The following is a 963-nucleotide window of genomic DNA, read 5'->3' as shown; positions in this document are numbered from 1 at the left end:
CTCATCCTGAAGAGTATTGTCTGGGTGTCACCAATCTTATCCACATGAACATGAATTTTGTGTGGGTTTTCCTCTTTCTGGTGGCATCTCCAGGAGGTGAGTGCTTCAGGGGGTCTTACATGAAGTCTGGGGAGGCAGCATCTTAGCACATGACTCACTGTGTTTCTCTTTATCCCCAGGCGTCCTGGCCCAGGTGCAGCTACAAGAGTCAGGCCCAGGACTGGTGAAGCCCTCACAGACCCTGTCTCTCACATGCACTGTCTCTGGATTCTCTTTAACCAGCTATGGTGTGAACTGGATCCGCCAGGCTCCAGGAAAGGGACTCCAGTGGGTTGGTGATATATGGGGTGGTGGGAGCACCCACTATAATCCAGCTCTCCAGTCCAGAGTCAGCATCACCAGGGACACCTCCAAGAGCCAAGTTTATTTAAAACTGAACTCTGTGATTCCTGAGGACACATCCGTGTATTACTGTGCAAGAGACACAGTGATGAGAAGTCAGTGTGAGCCCAGACACAAACCTCCCTGCAACAGGCCATGGTTTCAGCAGATGCAAGAGAGAGAAGTCAGTGATGCTTTCCTCTCAGAAGCTGTGGGTTCCCCACCTGCCAGCACTTCCCTAGGGACCACCATGCACAGTGACTCTGGGGAATCTTCATGCATCTGAACATGCCTTCTTTTCATTGGAAAAGGCTTGGTCTATCTTTCACCATCTAGCCAAAGGCAGACTTCACAGTAATAAATATTTAAGAGATCTCAGTTTACAATTCAGAGTACTAACTAGTGCTGTTTGTTGTCAAAGATAGAAGTATTAAAAAAATGAACTGCCATCGAGTTCATGCCAATATGTAGTCACGCCACTGTGGATTTCCAATATTTAAGGCTGTAGATCCCCTTGTCTTTTTCCATGGAATGGCTGGTTGTTGCACACTACTGACATGCAAATCTCAGCCCAAGGCATAC

The 963-nt window shown here is 47.8% G+C and overlaps 1 gene segment (V, D, J or C); it reads left to right on the top strand.

The window, feature by feature from the left end:
* The first annotated feature begins 50 nt into the window (after positions 1–50).
* LOC101646664 lies at positions 51–667 on the top strand. The segment is given in 2 exon segments: positions 51–96; positions 180–667. Coding segments are annotated over 2 exon segments (534 nt in total).
* Positions 668–963: the final 296 nt, after the last annotated feature.

This window comes from Echinops telfairi, unplaced genomic scaffold (assembly GCF_000313985.2).
Source record: "Echinops telfairi isolate 266 unplaced genomic scaffold, ASM31398v2 ScPeMD7_7434;HRSCAF=8472, whole genome shotgun sequence".
NCBI lineage: Eukaryota > Metazoa > Chordata > Mammalia > Afrosoricida > Tenrecidae > Echinops > Echinops telfairi.
This window is presented reverse-complemented; position numbering and strand designations above follow the sequence as displayed.